General features: G+C 39.2%; 1 protein-coding gene across 6 annotated transcripts in view; it reads left to right on the forward strand.

Moving 5' to 3' along the window:
• The window catches only part of NNT (nicotinamide nucleotide transhydrogenase), a 47,559-nt gene extending 27,582 nt beyond the window's left edge, over positions 1-19,977 (forward strand). For all 6 annotated transcript variants that reach the window (XM_054808907.1, XM_054808908.1, XM_054808906.1 and 3 more), the window contains exons 18-22: positions 3,094-3,253; positions 4,640-4,721; positions 15,241-15,359; positions 16,356-16,471; positions 17,773-19,977. In XM_054808907.1, coding sequence (XP_054664882.1) covers positions 3,094-3,253; positions 4,640-4,721; positions 15,241-15,359; positions 16,356-16,471; positions 17,773-17,922 — 627 coding nt within the window. In that variant the 3' untranslated portion in view covers positions 17,923-19,977. The remainder of the gene's footprint in view (positions 1-3,093; positions 3,254-4,639; positions 4,722-15,240; positions 15,360-16,355; positions 16,472-17,772) is intronic.
• Positions 19,978-22,110: the final 2,133 nt, after the last annotated feature.

Raw genomic sequence — 22,110 nt, forward strand, 5'->3', positions numbered from 1 at the left:
AGTAGTCATAGTCACTCTATACCTTCATTTTTCTTTTACTACCCCCTCCCTTTTTTAACTTACTTTGTTGCTAGCTCTTCTCAGCACTCAGTTTTGAGATGCTTGAATCTGTTGGCTAGAGGAATGTAGGTAAGGAGGAATGCAGGAAAATAGGAAGCCTGGGGAAGTAATTGGCAAAATAGTTACGCAATGACAGAATGACTTTCCTCTATGTATTTCTCAAATTTCAGGAACTTTAGTTTTTTGAGGTAGTATTCTAGCAATCTTGTGCTACTTTACATAAGCTTAGACAATTAAAATAATCTAGTAAAATTAAAATTATTTTGTATTATTTCTGCACAATAAGCAGAATAAATTATTCATCCCCCAGCATTTTTCTTTTCTGCTCTACTTCCTTTAATGGAAGTCATTGTTTTTAAAAGCATTGTTATGATCGGAGGATTCAGTATCATTGTTCTAAAACTGTGTTTCAGGAGAAAAAATGCTCAAGAATTTCAATAAAATCTGCTTTAGGCTGTTGCAACCTGGGCTAATGAAGCAACGGTTTTCCCTGCCCCCCTGACTTCCATCCAAAGCAGTGTATTTATTGAAACTTACCTACTACAAATAAGAAGGTGTTTGTGGAAACATATTAATGGTTGAAACCTTCTTTTTACAACACTTCCAATTACTTTTTGTGATAAATCTGTAGCTTAATCATCCAAAGCCTATCCAGATAATCTCTTAAAGCTTGAGTTGGTAAACTGGCCAACACATACTCACATAACCACTTAGTTTTTGCACTCATATGTGCTTGATTTTGCACCCATCTGCCTTTTGCGCCTATTAGTAGGGTGAGTTAAGGACAAAGAATTTAACTTAAAAAAAAACCCCAGAAACAAAGGCCTGTACTATTCACTCATCCTGTGAATTGTGACTTTAAAACACTAACACAACATGTCTTCTTCAGAACACTTTATTATATTAGCATATCCTTCTCCCTTTTTTTTCCCGCAGAGTGAATACTTGACGATTGCAACTGTAGTATTAGAATCAGCGTGCTTAGGGATGGGGAAAATGCTTCAGGTTGAAGAGGAACCATTGGTTGGGATGATGCAAGAGAGCAAGAGAAAGGACAAATTGTGTTAGTCTTATAAATTGTATGCTGACCCATTGCCTGTGCTAGCTGTGCGGTTTATGTGGGCACAGTGGAAGGACTTAAAGTTCTCAGGGATTAGGGGTTTGGTTTTCCTTGGGCTGGAAGTTCCTGGCCATGATCACCTGTGTATGCGCAGCAAAGAGGGCTTTTTGCTGGTGGCTGGATTATCTGTGAATGGTGAAGCCTGCCACTTCATTCATATGTGTCTGTGGTGCTAAAGAAGGTGAAGGAGGCTGTAAAAGAGTTTCCACACTGTGCCTGTGCTGAGTGGGTCTTAGCTGCATTGGTTTCTTGATGAGGTCTGAGCTCATTTTGAAGCCCTCTGTACCACCCCTCACCCCTGCCACTTTTTTTTTTTTTTTGCCAGGCTTCCCTCCTCTTTCCTTGGTTCTTTGGTGCAGAGCCAGGCAAGGGTTCTTCAATCTCATGCTTGCTTTATGTGGATTCTCAGATTTCTATTAATATTTGAACTTTTTTCCCCTTTGGCCTGGTCTTACTGTTGTCTTTTGGTTTAGATATATTTAGAAAGTGCTTTACTTCTTGTAAGCTTAGCATGTGCAACATCTGAAGAGGAATTCTGTCTAGGCTATCTTACCTGACACTTAACTGCTGTAATGTACTAAGTAGTCTGTTTTTCTGTTTGACTGTTTAATATTGTGATACGTGTGAAAGGCAGCGTGTTTTTAGAAGAGAAGAACTACTGCCTGCTGCAGATAGTAGAAAGGTGCTGATTTCACTGGTTTTGTGCACCTTCCTTACGGTATCTGAAACAGTGATCAGGATAAACAAAAGTTCTTCTAACATCTTTGTTGTGCTTATTTGCTAGATGATAAATTTCACAGAATGGCATATCTTCTCAGGCTATAGCAAAAAACCTTGTGGAATTGCATGATTTGAAATGCCAGTGGAAAATGGACACTTAAGCATGCGTGGGTGTTACCTCTCGCTTGTATGTGTGCCTCTCCAGACCCATTCTTAAATTTTGCTGTGGTTTTGAGCTAGCACAGCGTATGACACACATGTTTAATTAAAGAAGCAATTTATCCTGTTCCTTTCCTGCTTCTAAAGTTTTGTTTACTGCAATTACAAGTTTTGCCTACTTCCAGATATTGCTTTGGAACTACGCTCACAAGGAGACATGCCAGTGAAAGCATTTAGCCAGTGGCTTTTCCTGGCTGTGTATCTACAGAGCTGAATTTTCAGGATGTGTTCTCCTCTTAAAGCACCTAGTTTAAGATCTCTTGTTCCCCTTTGGTGTTCAGCCAGTAAGTTAGTGACCCTCTTCAGTTCATTGCAATTTGTTTTGAGTTAGCATTTGGTTAGTTTTGTGTGGCTACTTAGCTTTGTTGTGTTCTTTTCTGTCTTGATGCTGTAGGAGCTTTGCTTCTGTGCTACCTGTAAAAGCTATGTGGTTTCCATGCTGTCATATAGTGGGTCTGTACTTATATGTTAAATTGCCCAAGAACTTAAGAATATATCTTGCAAAAATTGTGTTTGTGTGTATATATGTATGTGTAAAAAAACAAAACAAAACTCAAAACAAACAAAAAAAACCCCACCAAACCAAAAACCAAAACCCACAAAAATAAAAAAGCTACCCACGCAAAAAACCCCTGTTATCAAATATGCATTCTTTTATATGCCTCCCTTTTAAGAACAAAAGGTAACAATATTTGCTATGTGTGTTGTTTTCTTCTTTGTCTGTGGGAAACGCTGGTGCTTTCTTTACATGTGTAATGTAATGTGTTAGAAGCTGATGTTTGGCTATTGTGTTAATCCGGGTCTCTGGTTTCAGGACCCTATTTCAAGAAGTTTTTAGTGTAAGCAGGCAAAACCAACAGATAAAGATTATTGTCAGGAAGGCTTTAATGTTTTGAGAAGTTTTCTTTGTGGACATCTCCTCTCCTTTATTTTTGGATTTCATCTTTAGTTAATAAAAATCTCTTGTCTTTCAGGCTATGAACCGTTCCCTTGCAAATGTGATTCTAGGGGGCTATGGCACCACATCAACAGCTGGTGGGAAGCCCATGGAAATTACTGGAACCCACACAGAAATCAATGTGGACAATGCAATTGAAATGATAAAGGAAGCCAATAATATTATTATTACTCCAGGTAAGACACTCTTGACTCATACAGCAAGATGTTCAGAGGATGTATTATTTAAAAAAAAAACCAAGCAAAACCAACCAACCAACCAAAACCCAAAAAACCCTGTAGCCTGTCTTGCAGTTGCAACATTGCAGCATCATGTCAAATATTGATTGGGTCTGTGTGATCTGGTTTTGTTCCCCAGTTAGTTATCATTCATCTATGTAGACATGTGCATCCACTTTATTTTTCCTTATGTGTGTCTCTTCAAACTTTGTCCAATTTATTTAGATTTTAAATCTTCAGGACAAAGACTGTCTTTTTTAAATTATATTTACAGTTAATGTTGTGTACAGCTGTTGTGGTGTGAGTTTCCAAGCACTACCACAGTACCAGTGTTACCAATAACAAAATATCTGTCTGTCAAATTACTGAAAGAGAGGATTTTGTTTACGCTTCTCATCTACTTGCTCAATTCTGCATTGTTCTATTAAAAAAACGGCAGAAAAACATCTAAAACTCAGTTAGTATACAATAAATACTGGAATTGAAGTAGAAAAAACCCTGAAAACCAAAACCCAGAGTTGTCTGAAACTATTATGTTGGCTGTAGGCTCATGTGGTTCAATAGGACATTCCCTGTCAGAAAAGGTCAGGTAGGGAATAGCTCAAGACTTGTTTTCCTTCAACTGAATGGCACAACTGTTGTGTTAAATTTATTTTAGCTTTGGAATGAGAAGAATGCTAAAAAAGTCATCTTTCATTTTGCTTCAGCTTAAACAAAAACATCAGTGAAGTAGGGCTCTAATTTGGGAAGTGACCTTCCCAAATTACCTCCAACAGAGCTTGCAAACTTATTCAAGGAGTTTGCCTCTTGCTCCTGTGGTCAAACCTTGAGGATGCCATTAATAATTTATACTGTCCATTTTCTTCCTGGGCATTATTGCTCTGATGAATTAATTCAGACAGACTGAAAATATTATTTGCTGCTAAAAGCTATACTCTGCTACTAGATTTGCATTATGCAAATCCAAAATTTTGTTGAAAATAATGGTGGTGAAGTAACCTGATAGCAGCCTCTTTATCAATTGTTCAGTGTAGCTATCCAAGTCATCCTTTTCTCATAGGGAAAGGAACACGTATTTTGGTGAAGCTGAAATAAGTTACTTGTGTACTTTGACTGGTCAAACCACTACACTGTTAGTGGCCAGGAGACCAAAAAGAAGAGATTAATTACAGTGATCAGGCTGGGAATAGATGAGTATTTGGTGTGTGCGTATGTATGTATATTTTTTGTTGTTTATTTTTAATTGTAAGAGCTTCTGTTTGTGTGGAAGGTACACTTAGTGTCTATAACTATTCTTTCTGCACTGAAACAGAAAAATAGCTTAAAATTTGGAAATTCTTTCAGGTTATGGTTTGTGTGCAGCAAAAGCTCAGTACCCCATAGCTGATCTGGTGAAGATGTTGAGAGAACAAGGGAAAAATGTCAGGTAACTACTTTCCTTGATGAAAAGTATTACACGTTTGTTGTTTGGGTTTTTTTTTCATTCCATTAAAATCCTCTACAAGTCTTTGTTCTGGTTTAAATTTTCTTTCAGCAGTCATTGTAGGCTGATCTCTCTCTGAGAAATACTGGCTGGAGGAATGCTCTAGTCTTACTAACCTTTAGCTGAATATCTAGAAATTTCATGCTTTAGTGTAAAAGATCCCTTGCACTCTTCTTAAATTTGGTTTTGGAAGTAGCCCCAGCAGTTGGAGAATAAATTGTTGTTGTGGTTTTTTGGTTTTGTTTTGTTTGTTTCATGCTGAAGTTCAGTTAAAAAGAATAGCTTTAAAATTTAATACTACTTTATTGTAGCAACAAAATCTTAATTTTTTGAAAGGTAAGTTAGCTCCTTTAGATGTATATGCTCTGCCTTTGGATATTGTAGTATTTTTCTATAAAACAAGCAGTGAAGGTTTTTGGTAAAATAAACTTCAGTGTAGCTTTTTGTATTGTTTTCAAGAGAACAGTTAGCAGCCTTTTCTAAAGATGGAGGTTTGGAGGGCTTTGTGAAAGCAACCACTTTGTGGGAATAATCACAGCAGCTGACTTCAATGCAGGTAGAATAGTTTTCTTTAAGCTTGTGGTCAATGGGGGGAGAGAGCACAGGCCTAACTCAAGTGATTTGAATTGCCACCTAGAGAAACCCCCATTAAGGGGAATTGTTTACTAGGCTAAAATAGCTTTAATTCTTTTTTCCAAATCCTCATTTCCTAAGAAAATGGACACCTCTACTTGGGAATAGTTGAGGCTCCTAGGCAGGAAATGAGAGCCTCGTGCAGGTATGGAGAAGTGTTTGTTGGGTTCAGTTTGGTATGAAGTGGAAGAGTTGATTGGGTAGCAGCCTCTGCACCAAGAACATGGGATTTATTTCTTTCCTGGAATAACTGACTTGCATTAACAGAAGTAAGGCTTACTACTATGCAGCAACATTTGTATATAAAAATAAAATAATGTGGACAGTAACATCCAATTCTGATTAGCATGTTTGAAACAGTGCTGAAAAGAATTAACCACACTGTAATGTTAGATGCCCTTAGGTTAAAAATCCACAGTCTACCTTGCCTTTTACTCTTCTACTAACCCCTTCTGCACTCTGGAATAGCTAAAGACATTGTGTATTGATGAGAGGTGTCTTGCAGATGCTCAAGAGCTCCTGTTTTAGGAGTGATGTGCTGCTTGCACACAGTGCCTCTGTTAAAAGTAGATCTCCTGTCATGTTCTTTGAAAGCCTCATCAGTCAATCCATGTGATCTTACATTAGCGGCAGGACTTTAGCTTCTACAGGATATACTACCTGATTTCCTTTTGCCTGTTGCAAGCATTAGGGCTGTGTTATCTTCTCTCACACCATGCTTTGAAGGTTTTTTACAGTCTGATTTTTTTTTTTTTTAGAAAGTAGCCAGTGAACATAGGAAGATCTGAGGATGCAAACTTCTGTCACTATTTTAATGTAACCTGAATCTTCACAGAATCACAGAGTAGTCGAAGTTAGAAATCTCTGGAGATTGTCTAGTTTGGCCAACCCCCTTGCTCAAACCAGAGTCAATTGGAGCGAGTTGCTTAGCCAAAACCCAACTGAACAAGATCCTATCCAGTCTGCAGAGATGGAGACTTGACAGCCTCTCTCTGGGCATTCAGTTCCAATGTTCAGTCACCATCAGAGTATTTTCCTGCATTTCAGTTTGCAACCTTTGCCTCTTGATATCCAGTGAATGGACACCACTGAGAAGAATCTGGCTCTGTCTTCTTTACTCCCCTCCATCAGTATTTTTACACAGTGGTAACAGTCTCTTGAGCCTTCTCTTCTGCAGACTGAAGAATCCCAGCTCACAGCTTCTCCTTTTGACAGATACTCCAATCTGTGAAGCAACTTAGAACTACTCTTACTAGGTTCCCATAAGTTTTTGTTAGGACAAGCAAGACTGTTACTAGAGTTCTTTGAGTATTGCATGGAGGGATTGTTGGAGTGCATGTGGCCAGTACCATGGATTTATTCTGCTGGACTGCTGCTCCAAAAAGCAGACATAATCCTTAGGTGCCAGTATTGGCCTCAAATCTTTTCCTTCCTCGTTTTTTTCGTAGACCTTATAGATACTGAAAGTACTGGAAAGCTAAGATCATGCCTCCCTTGCTGATTGTTTGGGAAACTATTTTCTAATTATGGTAACAATATTTTAAAGTTAGTGAAAGCTCAGTTTTCATTTGAAACAAGATATTTGGACAGACGCTGGTTAGCCAGACTTACTCTCTGATTTCCATGTGTTTATTTCAATTAGATGGTGACTTTCCTTTGGAATCAGATCACTACTCTAGCAATGAGTGTTTTTTTGGTTTTGTTTTTCTTCTTCCGCTGTTTTTCCAAGCTTATTGAAAAGTCACACATAAGTTTTTACAGTGTTTTACAGCATGTGTTGTGATGGATAAAAGCAGGGCTGTTGTAGAGTTTAGCAGCAATTACTTCTTAGTGTTTATCCAGAATGTTGCAATTTTGCGTATAAAATTGCTTTATAGATTTGTTTCTTCATGCATACATGAGCAATTGAGGGTGTGTGCTGGTGTATCCTGGAGCAGTTCTCTTCACACCTTCTCCATGTTTAGGAAAAGATCTGTGTGTGTCCAAATTGCATAAAAATTTTTTGAAGACCTGTTAGTTGTGCAGCAGAAGAACCTTTCTTGGCTAATGCGATGACAGTGTCGCATGCTTTTGGCTTTCCTTTCAGTGCTTCTGTGGCAGTGAGCTTTATTTTTTATCAACCTTAGTGAAATAAAAAATTGTCGGTTTTGCGTTTTATGTTGGCTCTGTGGAGGAGAAACGTGAATGAATCCTTGAAATAACTGGCTTATACTTGAAATGAGTCAATTTCAGGAAGGGATCACTGCAGTGGTTACCTAGTATTTTAATGAAATAAATCTGTATTTACAGTTTGTGGTAATTCAGGCCTTTCATCACTTTGCGGAGCTCCCACGGTGTTCATTGAGTGCAGCTGCTGTCCCTCTGGTTTCAGTAGGCCGGGAGTGCCTCGGGACTCTAGTATGCTCACCATCCAGATGTAGTGACACTCTCACACATCCGCTGTGGAGTGGTGCCAGCATGGACATACGATTGTCATCAGTTTGTAATGCCCATACCGTGCCAAGAAAAATTGTGAATGTCCATATGGTCTTTTTTGCTTCATGGCTCACGATTGATCCAGAGGAGCTGTTGTTTTCATTTACTTTGCCTGTAGCCATAATGTGTTCTGTGAAGAATGCAGATTATATAACATAACCTTTGACTAGGGGTTAAATTTAGAAATACAGGAGAGTTTGGAAACTTCAGACTATTTTAGTTTTTAAACTGCATAGCTAACATCATTGCTTACTTGAGATGATCTTGCAGCAGATCACATCTTTAATGCATTAGTAGGATCACATAAAAAGCTGGATATTGCTGAGCCTTCGTTATAGCTTTCCGTTGTTATGGATGGGTAAAACAACAAAACTTTTCATGGGCTAATTCCCTAGAATCCATTGGTTTTGGAAAGGAAATGCTTGTTCTACAAGTGAGTCATGCAAAGTTACAACTGAGTAAGTGGTTGAAAGTTCTTGCCTTACCAGAATTCTTCATCCACATGCTGTGTTGTTTGTAGTGGTGAAATGCTGATTTCTTATATATAATTAAATTATATTGTATAGTAATTCTGTATATAGAGGTAGAATTATTCTATAGCATTGTATAGTTTTAAACCGTACATTCTCACGTGTGCATGAATAATTGATGCTATGTCCACATCAAGTTAACTATCTTAGCTTTTGCTGCAGTATGACTTTGCTAAGATTTTTTTCTATCAATATGTTTTGTTTTCCTGCATAGTAAGAAACTCTTGATAAGAAAAATGTATTGCAAGGTGAAAGGACTCTTAAAATTGTATTTTGTATAGACTTTCTCAGTCTAACTTGTAATTAAATATGATGGCTTTCTGGTGACTCTCAGTAGTTGAGAGAGATGCAGATTGCCTCTTTAACAGTCTTTCAAATTAGTTGCTAATACATTAATGTTTTGGTTTGGGTTTTTTTAACCTAATTTTTATAGGTGGATATCTTCAAGGACTTGCATTTCTGTCTTCTGATGCTGGAGAATCTAATTACTTTTAAGCATGTGGAAACATGGGGTTTTTACATTTTTGAAAATGTGATAGCATGGATTTAGTGTTGGACCTGAATTTTGGGGGTTTTATTGTTACCTCCATGACTGAGCTCTAATTAAATGTGTTTAGGATTCTGGTTTTTTTCCTCTATTGTTCTAATTGCTTGTGAGTAATAGAACATGTGGATGGGTACTGCCTACACATTTATGTACAACTTAATAAATAAAACTGATTAACTTCAATTGTTATATCAATTTACAATCATCACTCTTGTTGCCCTACAAGAAAATCTAGAAGGATTTTAAAGGATGAGCTAACTGTGAAGATGCTGTCCCAACCAATCTTAACATACTGCATACCTCAGGTGTGCATAAGATGGAAATTCCTGCTGAATGGCAGCATGAGAACAACATGTGTTGAACCAAGTGTCTAGGAAGCTGAGGTATGCTTAGTAGGAAGACACTAAGTGTGTACGTATGTCAGTTCTCAGTTTGTTTTTTACAGTCAAATTAACTGCGTGGGTTTTGAATTATTAGTGCTGCAGATGAAGGGACAAATGGAGTCCAACAGATCTGTTAGCTCAAAAGCTAGCAAACCTTGCTGTACCTGATCCACTTCTGCAAGGATGCAGCTATAGCTGTATGCTCCTGGGGGTGTCTGTAGGTATGTCATTGGTTCCATATGGGTCAGCTCAGCTCCGGGTGACCTTACTGTGTCAGTTTGTGATGCTTTGTGGAGGCAGGCTCTTGTTTCTTCCCTGCAGTTGGGTTCTTGGGATGGTTATTGCATTGAGCTACAGTCCATGCCATATATTTGGATCTTGCCCCTGCTGTGACAAACTGTAGCGGCTGGAAATAGGGAGCTAGTACCAACCCTCACTTAAGTATGCTTAATTTAATTCAGTTTAAATTTAACTGACCTGACCGCAGCAGAGCCACTGAGCTTAGTCCACGCTGAAGTACTGTTTCTGGGGACATGTTGTTGTGTCAGACATGACACCAGGCCTAAGCTAGCTATGTGCTTTGATGCTAGTAATCTACGTAGTCATCTGTAATGTGTGATGAGAGCATTATACTGTGATACTTGCAAGTCGTGCTGCACTGCAACTGTTGTTATATATCAGGATTCAAGCTGTGGAACATGTGAATGATGCACTTCTCAGTTCATCTAGGTTTTGGTGTTTTGTTGTTTTGGGAATTTTTTCCTCCTATTACCTTGAATAACAGATTATTGTCTGTACTGGAAACAGAGGTAGAGAGGTGTCAAAACACAAAGTGAACAGGGTGTGGGGAAGAGGAGGTGAGGCAAAACCCTTGAGCAAATTGTTCTCTGGATATAGAGTGTCTAAAGTGTTGAGTAAGCTAAATTAGGCACCAGCCAGATGTTACTTATATCACTCGGTCCAGCTTTGGCATAATAACAGGAATCCTATCTTTACATGATGAAGTGATCTTGAAACACTTCTGCATGGGGTTAGGTAGGTGCTATCTCTTTCAGTATTGATTGCAAGAATGTCATCTAGCCAGTTGTGATAAAGATAGATGGTGACTTTGAACTGTAAAAAGTAATTTCCATTCTGAGATTTTTCAGTAATTTTTCAAGCAATAGCTGTGTTTTTCATACAACTATAATTAACTTCATACTACTTTACTACTTTAAGTAACTTCCTCTCCTCTCCTCCACCCACCCCCCCACTTTAAGTGCTTTCTGTGCTGCAAGTGCTGTCCTAGATAGGCCATGTATGTTGGGAGTTTTAGATTTTTAATCTAAATTTAAAAGAAAATGTTGCACTCTGTTACAAGAAAAGGTTCAAAATATGAACTAATTTTTCAGTATGCTGTGTTGTCTTTCTAAAGCTAAAACATATCCACAAGAGGCTGATTAAAAAGGCTGAGTATCCTTGCCTGGTACTCATGCTGTTCAGGTGTGAAGTCTTAGTCGCAATGAGGTGTGTGCTCACTTCAGTGTATCTGACAATTGGAGGTGATAAGCAAACCCCATGTTATATGGTCAGGGTCAAGAGAAAAAAATTCCTGGTGAATTTTGTGTTTCAATGAACTACAGTGAATAATGTTTCAAGTCAGACACAGCATGATTGTGAATCTTTGTTACAAGTAAAGTAGATATAGAGTGAAAACTTGACGTCATGTAAACATAAAGTCAAAAAGAGTGTGAGATTTCTGCTTGATTTAAAAACAAATCAACCAACCTAAGGGAGTTCTTGCATAACTGATATTAAAAGCATATCAAAGAAACTTAGCAATTTTTTACTTTAAAATGTTTTTACCATAAAATATGCCTCTCTCTTAAAATCATTCATGTTTTGAGGTTTTGAATATGAATGAGGTTCATATTTTGAACATATGGGAGAGCATATGTGACAAAAAGTTCCTACCGTAATGCACGTAGATTTGAAGAACTGCTGCTGTTGTGAGTCAGGACCAAGAGACACAGCTTCTATTAGACATGTTGTGAGCCTTCAAGGATTTTAGCTATCTCTTTTCCATGCTTACCTGAATTCCGCTCTCAATTTGACAGACTAATTTCACTCCAGATACATGTAGATCTTATCTTGTCAAATAATGAAAGCCTTATAGAGGCACATATTTTTAATGATTCTTTTTGACACACTTGCACATCCAGTTTCAAGAGGTACTGGTAAGCTACTGTCATATTTGGTTAACAGGCTCTTAGAAGTAGACTTCTGGGACTTTCTTCCAAAAAGCTTTTATATGAGCAGCTTTCTCAAACTTTGTGAATATGTGAGTATGTGGTTTCAAGCAGAGTCTGTCAGAAGTCTGTAACTACTGATGGTTGACGCTGTAACTCTTCCTGAATGAAGACAATTTCTCCCTTTCTTTTCTTCTTTGCCACTTGCCAGGAATAGTGAAGTCAAAGGTGAAATGCATTCTCTCGGCAGCTTAAATTTTGGCTTTCCAGCCCTTGAAATAAGATTGTACATGTATATAGTGTTTAATAGAAACCTCACAAGTATTTTGTTTTGTGTATTGCCAAAACAGCTTTGGTCACAAAGACACTCAAATAACTTTATTAGAAACAAGAGAGAATTTTGTTGGAAAATCTATTTTCACTGCCAGAGGAGTGATGGGTTTTCTCAAGTGTACTTCAGAATAAGAGTTCTCCTACTGTACTGTGATTGAATTTGGTACACTTCAGGACTAGCTGCAGTACTACACATGGCTTATATTAGTGAGTGGTGTGAAACACAAACTGTTAATGTTTTGTCCTGTATATTTGCTCTCCTTTTTCTTATTCTAGGTATTATCCTTTGCAACAGGATCGCAAACGTTTACTAGCTGAATACAGTCTAATCTGTTTCTTTAAAAGCATGCCTTTTAAAACTAGCTTTTATCCTGCTATTTGACCTAGAGCTTAAAATTGTGGTATATCTCCTATTATGTGGAATAGTCACATACCCTTAATTTTGTTTCTGGAGTTCCAGTTGTCTCATCTTTGCATTGTCTTAATGTTGTCTTGCTGATGGAGTGCTCAGTTGCCCTTCTAAGGATGTATTTGTACAGTGTTAAATTCACAAGTGATTTGTGTTGACTGAGTTGTGACTTCTTGTCATGGTTTAGGCCCAGCCGGCAGCTGAGCGCCACGCGGCTGCTCACTCACCCCTCCCCCAGCAGGATGGGGAGAAGTGTAACAAAAGGCTTGGGTCGAGATAAGGATGGGGAGACATCACTCAGTAATTATCGTCACGAGCAAAAGAAACTGAACGTAGAGAGGAGATTAATCTAATTCATTACCAAACAAAACAGAGTAGAGGAATGAGAAATAAAATCAAGTCTTAAAACAACTCCCCCTACTCTTCCCATCTTCCCGGGCTCAACTTCACTCCCGGCTTCAACCTCCTCCCCCCTCAGCGGCACAGGGGGACGGGGAATGGGGGTTGCGGTCAGTTCATCACACGTTGTTTCTGCCGCTTCTTCATCCTCAGGGGGAGGACTCCTCTCATCGTTCCCCTGCTCCAGCATGGAGTCTCTCCCACGGGCTACAGTCCTTCACAAACTGCTCCAGCGTGGTCTCTTCCATGGGGTGCAGACCTTCAGGAGCAGACTGCTCCAGCGTGGGGTCCCCCACGGGGTCACAAGTCCTGCCAGCAAACCTGCCCTGGCGTGGGCTCCCCTCTTCACGGGTCCACCAGTCCGGCCAGGAATTTGCTCCAGTGCAGGCTTCCCACAGGCCACAGCCTCCTTCAGGTGCCTCCACCTGCTCTGGCGTGGGGTCCTCCAAGGGCTGCAGGTGGAATCTCTACACCCCCTCATCCTTCCTCCATGGGCTGCAGGGGACAGCCTGCTTCACCATGGTCTTCACCACAGGCTGCAGGGGGATCTCTGCTCTGGTGCCTGGAGCACCTCCTGCCCCTCCTTCTGCACTGACCTTGGTGTCTGCAGAGTTTCCTACATCTTCTCACTCCCCTCTCCAGTTGCAAAAGCTCTCTCCAACTGTTTTGTTTTCCTTAAATATGTTATCACAGAAGTGCTGATGGGCTTGGCCTTGGCCAGGGGCGGGTCCATCTTGAGGCCAGCTGGCATTGGCTCTATCAGAACAGGGGAAGCTTCTAGCAGCTTCTTGCAGAAGCCACCCCTGTAGCCCCCCCCCCCAGTCTCCCAAAACCTTGGCACGCAAACCCAACACACTCGTGAACTATCAGTGATGTGTTACCCACTTCCATTGCAGCAGAGTTGAAAAAAGAAGTATGTGACAATCCCTTTGTCATGGCAAGTTGATTTATCAGTCTTCTTTCTGAAGAAGTCTGAAGTCCTTTCTGCTCAGAAATTTCTGTTCAGAAATCCAAGAATTTACAGTTTTGTCTTGGGTATTTTCTGCCTCTTCCAAAGTATATGTAGACCTCCTTATTAAACATTTAACTTCACCTATATACAACATTCATCTGAGGCATTTCTGGTGTGCTTGAGTCAGCATTATATTTGGTGATAGCTCCAGAGGTGGAGAAAATGCACAGGACAGTTTATTCAGGGCCAGTAGATGAGCAGAAGAGTACAATCTGCCCACAAGAAGTAGACTTGCTTCTAACCAAAATACGTCTTTGGGAGTTGCAGCTAAACCAGTTGAACATCTCCATTCTGAATTTTGTCAGGTTTTTACTACAGAACTCTGTGCATGCTTTAACACTTCCACCGCCACCCTCTGTGTCTGTCTGAATTTTTAGTAACTCAGAAGCAGTGTGTTTTCTCTAAGTTGTTTTTGAGCTGTTCTGAAAACATTTCTTAAATTGTTATGCTTAAACTAGTATAGCTTCTTAGCTCTCCACCTTCTTACTCCCCCTCCTTTTTTTTATTATTTCCTCCTAAGACCAGTCATGAGAAGTGGCATGTTAACCTAATTCAGCAAAGCATTGTCTTGTGCTTGAAGTAGAGTTTCTGCTAATTTTTCTGTTGATCTGTTAGACTATGATAACCATGCATACTCTAGAGATACTCAAGTCAGTAAGATCATTTGCCAAGGGCATTTCTAGGTCTAGGAGTGGTTTTGCTTCAGGAAGGCTGCACAGTCTTTTAGGCTTTTTATGAAGAATGTTGCGGCCAGTTTATTTGTTCTGTGATGCTTTCACTTTTCAATGGTACAAGGCACGTGCAAAGCACAGTAATGTGGGTGGTGGTTTTGCAGCAAAAAGGCTTATTCATAAAAAAACAAAGGTATCTGTCACAAGATTTTAAATATGGTACTGCTTGGAAGGTGGATGCGAACGCTTGCTGTGTGAGATGTGGCTCAGGCTGCTGATTGTAGCCTGACAGAATGGTAAAATAGTCCTATTACTTTCAAAAGTAATGGAAGAAAAATTTGTATAAGCTATTGCTGGGTGGAAAATTTACTCTGTTGGTCCATCTTGCACTGATGTGTTCCCAGGTATTTCTGGCAATGAGTTCTTTCTGTGTTGTCTCTAGAAGTGTCCAGCAGGCTCTCCAAAGCCACTTTGCAGGTGCAACAACTTTCTGATGGAAGGACTGAAAATGTACTCCTAGCTATTTTAGTTTTACTGGGAAATGAGCATATTCTTTTGCATACCTGTTGTGTCAGTCAGACTTCTATCTGCAGAAAAGGAACAGCTGCTGTCCAGGTGAAGAGTCAAATCTACGGGCCTTGTTCCCTTTCCCACCTACTCAGTTCCCTGCGACACTGGAAAAGTAATTATGATATTGTTAAGATTTAAACATTTATTTTTATTAATTCACATGTGCTTATACTTAAGAACTTCTCAGCCTTGTAGGTCACAGGTGGCAGTTTTACTGTATAAAACGTAACGATCAGTACTTATTAATGGGGTTGGACTTTCTTTCCTGTTAGGTTTGGTATTCACCCTGTGGCTGGTCGTATGCCTGGTCAGCTCAATGTACTCCTAGCAGAAGCTGGTGTTCCCTATGATATTGTACTGGAAATGGACGAGATCAATGAAGACTTCCCAGGTTAGCATGTGAGCTATAAGTTTCCAGTAGATTGGATTTGATCTTGTCAATTTTTATTTGATTCTGTTTTTACATCACACAAGGATTTTAAAAATGGAAAATCTCAGGCCATTCAGTTTCTCTTTGTGCCTGTTGTGATACCACTGTAGACGAGCAGAGGTCTTTCTCTTGCAATCTAAGTGCTCTCCCAGCTGATTGCAAGTGAGCACAGAGGAATACAAGAAATAACCTGACTCAGAAGCAGAAAATTGAGAAGTAGAGAGTACAGACAGGTAAAGCAAAGGGAAATATTGAATGCAGGAGTACAGAAAAGAGTAGATCTGAAAGGGAGGTTAACCAGGCCTGTGAAACTTGTTTCCTCCAGCTCGAAAGCAGCAGTTTTGTGGGGTTTTTTGGTGGGGTTTTTGTAATTGCTTGTAGCTGTAAAATAAATGACAGATGCTGTGTCTTTTTTTATCACTGTTACTGTTCCATGCAGGAAAACTACTATTACTTTTTTAGGTCAGGTGTTATGGATGACTTGACCCTGTCATGTCTTGCAAACCAGTGTAGCGTTGTACAGACAACTTCTAGCTTTCTTACATCTGTATTTAAAAATAAGAAAGTTGCTGGTAAAAGGTTTTTCAAAAGAATATTCAAAGGAAAAGCTGGGCACAAAGAAATTTGAAAGTGATCATACTATGTGTGTATGAAAACATATTTAAATATTAAAGGATTTAACTTTTGTGTGGCAGAGTGGTCTAACGAGTCCCTTGGAGTGGAGTTGTGGATGGTTGCAATTTGCTGGAGTTAGTTGTTAGCACACTTGGACTGTCAGGCATATTAATGTGCCTGATAAGTTTGTAAATTATTTGTAAATTAAATCTCCATAAATGTTTGTAGAGTGCTTACCATAAGGGTATGCCACTAAAGACCAGATTTAACACAAAAAGGTACATCAGTCTTAGTGTTACAGTTTCAGGTAATTTTTCATCGATTTTCTTTGTCTTGCTGCAGAAACTGACTTGGTCCTTGTAATCGGTGCAAATGATACAGTTAATTCAGCAGCTCAGGAAGATCCAAACTCTATTATAGCTGGAATGCCAGTTCTTGAGGTCTGGAAGTCCAAACAGGTGAGATGGAGTTGCATTAGCACCTACCTTACGTAGTATGCTTTTAAAAACATGGTTTATAGGGTAAACTAACAAGATTCTCCTACTCTTCGGATTTCCATGAGAAGTCTTTCTGCAAGGTGTCCAACAAAACAGTCAGTATTTTGCAAGCATGATGCACTGCTCATGATCTCACTAAAGTATTTGCTGATGATTGTGAGACTAACAATGACTGCAGTAGAAAAGACTGCAGTAGAAAGTGCTTCTACTGAAAACTGTTGTTAGAATAAATGATGTTCTGTTCACATCTGCAGCCCTGAAGCAGTTCTGTACAAATATCTGCTATTTTAAGTTTATAGGAAATTTGACAGCTTCATTATTGAGGAGGAAGTACAAAAATGAATAATACACTTAAATAAAATAAACAACAACAAAAAAACCCCAACCCCCCACACCCTCAAAATAGTGAGTGGCTGGGTTGACAAGAAAGCTTAGTCTACCCAGATTGAACTGGTAGTTTAATTACCTCACCAGTTTTGCTCTTTGAAAGCAACATCATCTGATCTAAAGTACATATACTTGAGTTTCCTTGGTGTGACATCTTTGATCTCTTGTTCCGAACCCAATTGTAGCCTCAGTTCTTCTGTGGGTTAACCATTCAAGTACTCATAGTCATAGGCACATACATTTATCAGTGGTTTGTGTTGCAGTTTGAGAAATAAACATGTACATGGTTAAAGTTGGTAAAGCTTCACATTTTCTCTGCTGAAGGTGCCATGGTTAACTAATTTGGCATTTAATAGCAAAAGCTGGCTGAAATTTATTTTTGGATTTTTTTTTTTAAATTCCATGTATGAAGTAATACAGAGTAATAGTCTGGAGAAGTACCAGAGTGTGTTGCACCAAGTATTGATGTGAACTCTCATCTGAATTGTGTTACCATCAGGGAATTGGGTTCTTAAAATAGTTCAAAAATAAAAAAGCCTCAAAAACCTTTTATGTTACAATCATCAGTGCCCATCTTGCTTTGAGTTTATTACATGGAATAAAGTAAAAGCATATGGATGTGTAGTGTCCACAGTCTCTTCATCTGACATGTAATATTGTGTTTAACAATAAAATGTTTCTGAAACTGGTCCAGATATCAATTTGTGTGCTATATTAAAATTTGAAATACAGTTTTGTAGCAGTGAGCACCGTATTTTGGCCAGGGATTTCTCTTGCTCTCCCTTCATTTATGGAGGTTGGTTCTGTGTTGTCTTTGCTTGAGGGGAGATTGTGGTTAGTTTTTGCTCTTTTAAACATGAACTTTTTACGTGCAGGTCATTGTAATGAAGAGATCTTTGGGAGTCGGTTATGCAGCGGTGGACAATCCAATCTTCTACAAACCCAATACTGCCATGTTGTTGGGAGATGCTAAGAAGACTTGTGATGCCCTGCAGGCCAAAGTCAGGGAATCATATCAAAGCTAAATAGTCATGATTGCAACTACGGTTTTGTCACAGAGGTCATGGAAAACAAGAGTTAGAGGAAATCTTACTGTAATAATGCAGCCAGCATTTGGAGAAGACTGCATTGACTCCTAGGAGATATAGTTCAGTCAGGGAATGTAGACTTTTATGAAAGAATGGACACATTAGCACTTGAAACTAAATCTCCCATGAGGCAATGCATTAAAGAATGAAAATGTGCTTTTTAAGGTTAGTATTGAGCTGTTAGGAACTAATAACTTGCGGTCATCTTTAAGTAGTTATTGGTTTCTTCCTCCTATCTGTTTGTACTTCTGTCATGGAAATTCACTAAAAAATACTGTGCCAAAATTGTATTCTGTCTTATCAAAGCTGGTCTTTGGCCAGTGTGGACAAAACTATTTATTTCATCAAAACTGATATCAAAATTACAAACACATGCAAGCAGATGCAAATAGATACTTACATGATTTGAGATTATAAACATAATATGCTGATATATCTCTATAGAAAAATTGAACTGTTTCTTTTGTGGATTGTATAGATGCTGTGAATCAGGAACATTTTAGGAAAGTTACTTTTCTTTAAAATACATTTCCACTTTTTTGTAGTGCCCACTTACAGTATGTAAAACAAAACACAGGATTTCATGGACCTACCAAATGATCTTCATGCCTGACAAGGAAATGTACACTTACTTGCACTGCTTAACTATTTTAAGCAGGTGCTAAATTCTCCATCTTTTTCAGTTGTTGCCTTTTTAAGTTTCTGAGAAAAAATACGGTCCAGTTCTGCACAGGCAGAACATCTTGCATACCTGATCTGTTCACAGAATTTGGACCACAGTGTTCCAGTTTATGTTCACTTAGACTTGTAACTGTATTTGCTACTTCAAAATTTAGTGATGCTTTCTTAATTAACATTTTTGTGATGCTGGAAAAGGCACTTTTCAACATATTTAAGATGCTGGAGTTTATTAGAATTTTTCTAAATAAATAAGCTATTGTTTGGACAGCACAGAAACACCAAACTTAAAATCCAGTGTTTTGATTTTTTTTGACTTCTCCCTAATGTAATTAAAAGCACTGTTAAATTCCCATAGTAAGTTCAGCAAGAATTAAATTAAATTATGACATAGATTTCTGGTTTGTTTTTATTATGTTAAGTGTACTTGAGTGGAACTCAAATATTTGCCTAATAAAATGAGCTTATGTTTCTGTAATGATGTGGCAACTGTCCATGGTGACAAAGGCTAAATAGAAATAGCTGTACTTGAGTTAGAAAGCATTCATATCTGGGGAAGACAAACTATTATGAAGTAAGTCTTTAAATTAATCCATCTTGATTGATAGAACAAACTTTTTTTATTACACCGTGTATAGAGACCTCATAAAATAGAGCATATCTACTTAGCTACCTCTGTTTTTATGTGAAGATCACTTAAAATGCAAACATTGAACAGGTAATACATTAAGAAATGTAACAATGTATGATAGAAGCTACCCTTTTTGCAAATCTCTTTTATATAATTGAAATAATTATCATGTAAGCATTAATGTGTTGTACACTGCAGGAAAAGACTTGTAATTAAACTTTAATTTAAATCATTGTGGCAGCTATATTTCAATGTAGCATGTATGGCCTCTTGATTTCATTGTATTCAACTTTCCTTTTAGGCCTGCAAAAAATAGGAAGGAAATGGGAGAAGGGGAAAGACAAGGAAATAATCCTCTCTCTTTCTCTGTCCCAGTGAAACAAAAAGGGGATTTGAAGGGATTTAAAATCCCGAAGTATTAATTGTTGTCTTGTCAAACTTTAAGTATCTAACTGCGGTATGCAACATGTCTCTGCTTATAAGTAGCTAATATAAGACTTAGCTTTTCTTAAAAAAAAAACACAAGGGGGGGTGGAACAATTTTTTTTCCCCTTTGTATTTGGAAAAAAACCCATACTGTTATGTTTGATCAGAGGTACCAATGTTATCTTTAAAACTGTGCTTTACCATGGAACACCAGGTAATTGTTGAAGTGCTAATAAAAAGTTGATTATTTTTCTTCATTGATTGCTGTCTCTTTTCTCTCCTGTTGTGTTTCCTGAGTAGATAAGTAGTCTGAGATTCTTCCTGGGAGTTAGAAGATCAGAATACCACCAAAGGATTTTGAGATTGAAGAATGTAGTGAAAAGGAGTCACAGTGACATACGCATATTTCATTTATTTTCTAATTTGAATAGTTTTTTAAAATAGTCATTCTAGGTGTGACTGATGCCACCTGACCATAGCAACTTCACTATGAGCTTTTCTAGAAAGTGAAGAGGGTTAGACAAGTTCTGAGAACAGTTAAACCCAATATGTGTGCCTTTTTCACTTAAAAAAGGGGGGGGGGAATCCTAACTGGGGGCAGTATTTCATTTTCCATTGGCCAAGGTGTGAGATGAATCCTATCCCTTTGGGCCTGATACCATACAAGTTTGCTTCAGTTCTTAGTTATATAGTTCTACAAGGTGGTCAAGTTGATTGTTGTGATGATTTCAGTTTCTACCTTCAAAGTTAATGATGACTAATTTTAGCCATCTGATAGTCTCTTCAATTTTATTATTGCACAAGTCTGACATGCAGCTTTCATGTTTTCTTTAAGCTTTGGTCAAGCTGAGACTTGAGGTCTCTTTCAGAGGCTGCAGCCTGGTGTTGATTTATGAAGTAACCTCTCTTCCCTCTTGAGCAGCCCACCTGGGAAGCGTATACCCACAACATACAGATCTGTAGTCTGACAAATGGTAAAGCCATCGCCTATGTCCTTTTGTGGATCTAACGGCTAGGTTGAAGATTTTACTCTGTACCCTGTTGCCAGCTGCTTATTATCACCCAAGAGGTGATAGCCTGCCTCAAGCAGGCTATGAAAATCTGTTCTGATCAGATCATGGCAAAGCAGTGCAGCAAGAACAAAAGGAGAGGATGGAGGACATTAATCTCTGTTCAGCTGGTGGAACTTTTCCAGTTCACAGTGTGTGTCCATGGCCATGAAACACCTTGGATCTTTGTTTTTAATACAGGTTGTTGCACTACCAAAGTTACAGAGGAATTTAGTTTGGAAGGATCCTCTAGAGATAATTTGGTCCAGTCCTCTGCTGAAAAGAGATCCAGTTTGATCACGTTGCTCCAGGCTTTGATTTGAACACCTCCAGGGTGGAGATTACACAGCGTCTCTGTTCCCCTATTCCAGTGTTTGATTCTTCCCATTGCAAACAATTTTTTTTTTTTAATATCTGATGGGAATTTCCTTTGCTGCAACTTGTGTGCAATACCTAGCCTAATCCTGTTACTGCGTCCCTCTGAGAAGAGTCTGTTTTCAGCACTGTCTCATGGAAAACAACAGGAGGATTATGCCCTTTTCCTTCTAAGGCTGACAAACCCAGTTCTTTGTCATGTGTGAATGATGGCTCCCAGTTTGGCTCACTTCAGTATGTCAATGGTTTCTTGTACTGGACATGCTAATCCATATGCAGTCTTGTGGTGGGTTGACCCTGGCTGCGGTCCAGGTGCCCACCAGAGCTGCTCTATCACTCCCCTCCTTCACTAGACAGGGGAGAAAAGGTATAACAAAACACTTGTGGGTCGAGATAAGGACAGGGAGAGATCACTCACTAATTATCGTCACGAGCAAAACAGACTGAACTTAGAGAGGAAATTCATCTGATTTATTACTAGGCAAAACAGAGTAGAGGAATGAGAAATAAAATCAACTCTTAAAACAACTCCCCCTACTCTTCCCATCTTCCTGGGCTCAACTTCACTCCCGGCTTCAACCTCCTCCCCCCTCAGCGGCACAGGGGGACGGGGAATGGGGGTTGCGGTCAGTTCATCACACGTTGTTTCTGCCGCTTCTTCATCCTCAGGGGGAGGACTCCTCTCATCGTTCCCCTGCTCCAGCATGGAGTCTCTCCCACGGGCTACAGTCCTTCACAAACTGCTCCAGCGTGGTCTCTTCCATGGGGTGCAGACCTTCAGGAGCAGACTGCTCCAGCGTGGGGTCCCCCACGGGGTCACAAGTCCTGCCAGCAAACCTGCCCTGGCGTGGGCTCCCCTCTCCATGGGTCCACAGGTCCTGCCAGGAATTTGCTCCAGTGCAGGCTTCCCACAGGCCACAGCCTCCTTCAGGTGCCTCCACCTGCTCTGGCGTGGGGTCCTCCACG

The sequence above is a fragment of the Grus americana genome, chromosome Z, assembly GCF_028858705.1.
Source record: "Grus americana isolate bGruAme1 chromosome Z, bGruAme1.mat, whole genome shotgun sequence".
Lineage (NCBI taxonomy): Eukaryota > Metazoa > Chordata > Aves > Gruiformes > Gruidae > Grus > Grus americana.